This window comes from Choristoneura fumiferana, unplaced genomic scaffold (assembly GCF_025370935.1).
Source record: "Choristoneura fumiferana unplaced genomic scaffold, NRCan_CFum_1 Sck3bRy_227;HRSCAF=422_pilon, whole genome shotgun sequence".
Lineage (NCBI taxonomy): Eukaryota > Metazoa > Arthropoda > Insecta > Lepidoptera > Tortricidae > Choristoneura > Choristoneura fumiferana.
In genome coordinates, this window is record NW_027412903.1 from 1 (window position 1) to 3,349 (window position 3,349).

The 3,349-nt window shown below is 44.5% G+C and overlaps 1 protein-coding gene across 1 annotated transcript; it reads left to right on the plus strand.

The window, feature by feature from the left end:
- Positions 1–467: 467 nt before the first annotated feature.
- LOC141445071 (uncharacterized) lies at positions 468–3,033 on the plus strand (the record flags this gene model as incomplete). The annotated part of the gene is made up of 3 exons (XM_074110844.1): positions 468–1,371; positions 1,973–2,199; positions 2,662–3,033. Coding segments are annotated over exons 1-3 (1,351 nt in total), but the record flags the coding sequence as incomplete, so codon positions are not given.
- Between the last annotated feature and the right edge of the window lie 316 nt (positions 3,034–3,349).

The following is a 3,349-nucleotide window of genomic DNA, read 5'->3' on the forward strand; positions in this document are numbered from 1 at the left end:
TGAAGCCGGACGGGCGTAATTTTTTGAGTCACCGTGTGGCACGAACTGGACTTTTGTATAAAACCGAATGCAGCAGAAATTACGCGACCGAAAATACGCGGTTCACGACTCAAAAAATTACGGGTTCACCCATACGCCTGCCTGCGGCGCACACGTGCGCTCGTCGAAACCGAATCGCTTATGTACTTATGTGGAACCTTTTCTCGACAAATGATCCGTGAACACGTTTCTTATGAGATGAGAGAGTCACTCGATGCTTCGGCTGTAACACTTGCAATATTTCAAAATTTCAATCACGTGGACTACGTATGAGTTTTCGAATCGAAAGATGTTCACTTTAATTTTCTTTTCTTCCTCACATCATTGAGCTAAGCGATATTTTAATCACTCATGTAGAGCTGACCGATTATTTAATTTAAATGGTCTTTAATTTTTAATGGTAAAATAACAGAAGTAGGTATTGTTAGATATTAGGGTAATCTTATTACTTTTGTAATTACGATTTCGGGTAGTTCTCGTTGTTGCAAATAAAGTCAAGTACTGGAAGCACGTCTATCATTTTAATAACGAATAAAACATTGGCGATCGAGGATTAAAATATTATAAATATTAACGTAAAATGGCAAAGAACGTGGGCAGTGTGACATGTTTCGATGTGGACAATGGAAATTGGCAGACTTATAGTGACCGACTAGATATGTACTTTTTGGTGAATAAGGTGGAAGTGGATTTACAGTTACCAACACTTATAAGTGTGATCGGAGATTCTGCGTACGAACTTATGGTAAATTTGTGTAGCCCAAAGAAGCCGTGTGAGTGCACTTACAAAGAAGTTATGAAATTGATGTCAGATTATTTACAACCCAAGCCGTCAATCGTAGCCGAACGTTTTAAATTTAGACAATGCCGTCAGGCTAACGGTCAATCAATTTTAAGCTTTGCGGCAAATTTAAAGAAATTATCAAAATTTTGTGATTTTGGGTCGAACCTGGACGACAACATGCGTGATCAATTCGTGTGTGGCATTGGCAGCGATTTGGTACGACAAAGACTTTTCGCCGAGGACAAACTAACCTATAATAAAGCGATCACTACCGCGACCACATTAGAAGCGGCCGAACGAGATTCTCGTGCAGTTAATAATATCAACGAGTTAGACGGAGCGGGCAGCAGCGGGCGGCGCGAAACAACGGGAAATGTTTTCAAAATCCAGTCAACATCATTTGGGTGTAGAGCTTGTGGTGATACTGGTCACATTACCAATGAATGTAAATTTAAGAAGTACATATGTGACTACTGCAGAGAAGAGGGACATTTGAGAAGAGTGTGTCCATTGACGGCGGGAAGGGCTCCGCCAGGGGGTTACTACAGGTCGTATCGGGGGAGTACGTTCCGGGGAGGTCGGCGCGGCGGCAGCGGCGGCGGCGGCTGGCCCGGCCGGGCACGAGTCGCGGCGCGGGCAGCGCGCGCGCACCTTTCCGCCACCACTGGGTCGGAGAGGACAGCGAGGACGCGGAGCGCCCGGACCAGAGCACGGTGGAGCCGACCGCAGGCGACACACCAGAAGAAGAGGCAATGAACCTTATGTCGTTGAGTTGTTATAAACCGGTGTGTATGACACTTTTGGTAAACAATAAGTTTTTGAAAATGGAGGTCGACACTGGATCCGCTTTATCGTGCATAAGTAGCACAACATACACTCAAAAATTTAGCAGTCTATTGTTGCATCCATGTCAGTTAACGCTTAAATTTATGACGGGTCGATTGTACGACCTCTAGGTTATTTGGAGGTAAATGTTCAATATATGGAAATTCAAAAAAAATTGGATTTATATGTAATCAACAAGGGGTGTACCAGCCTGTTGGGTCGACAATGGTTAGCGGAATTAAAAATGCATGTACCCACCATTCCGGTTAATAAGATAATGGAAGAAAAGGATAAAGATGTAATAGTGACTAATTTACTTTCCAGGCATGAGGAGTTATTTGATGAGTCATTGGCCGTTACACGGGTGGGCGCGCGTCGCTGCGCGTGCGCTCGGGGCGACGCCGGTGTTCTGCGCGCACGGCCGCTGCCGTACGCGTTGCGGGCGCGCGTCGACGCCGAGCTCGACGCTATGCTGGCGACTGGCGTGGTCGAGCCCGTTGACCACTCCGACTGGGCAACGCCTCTCGTCATTGCCAGGAAAGCGGATGGTGGTATACGGATATGTGCCGATTATAAGGTGACTTTGAATAAGGCATTATTGGTCGATAGATACCCGGTTCCAAAAATTGAAGACTTGTTTACGAATTTAAGCAACAAAACATATTTCACCAAGTTAGATCTTTCCCATGCTTACAACCAATACGAGTTAGACGACGCTTCTAAATGTTATACAGTGATTAACACACATCGTGGACTTTTTAAGTACAATCGTCTCGTGTACGGTTTATCGTCTAGTCCAGGTATTTTTCAAAAACTGATGCAAAGTTTATTACGCGATATACCTAACGTAATTAATTTTTTAGACGATATTTTGATAACAGGTCCGGACTTGGACTCACACATGAACTCAATTACAGAAGTATTCAAAAGACTTCAACAAAATGGGTTGAAATTAAAGAAAAATAAGTGTGTTTTCTTAGCAAATAGAGTTAAATTTTTGGGTTTTGTGGTAGATAAAGAGGGATTGAGCGTAGACCCTGATAAGATAAAACCCATTTTAGACATGCAGCCACCGAAAAATATTTCCGAACTCCGGTCGTTTTTGGGTATGGTGAACTTCTACGGCAAATTTGTAAAAAATCTAAGTTCGCATTTAGGGCCCTTATATGATTTACTTAAAAAGGGTACTTACTGGTGCTGGGATAATGCTCGGGAATTAGCTTTCAAACGAGTTAAGTCACTTCTCACAAGTACAAACGTGCTCGTACATTTCGATGTGGGCCTCCCGTCGGTGGTGACTTGCGATGCGAGCGCGCACGGGCTCGGCGCCGTGCTGGCGCAGCGCGCGCCCGACGGCAGCGAGCGCGTCGTGGCATTCGCGTCTCGTTCGTTAACCTCGCATGAGTTTCACTATAGTCAAATTCATAAAGAAGCGCTAGCTATCGTTTTCGCAGTAAATAAATTTCACCAGTATTTGTATGGCCGAAAATTCATATTGCGAACAGATCACAAACCTTTGGTCAGTATTTTCGGCCCGACAAGTGGTGTTCCGGTTACCGCCGCTAGCCGGCTGCAGCGCTGGGCAATCGTACTATCTGCATATGATTTTGACATTGAATATGTTTCGTCAGATAGAAATACTGCAGACGCGTTGTCACGAATGATTAAATCACATAAAGACGACTTAGTGGGAGAAGCCGG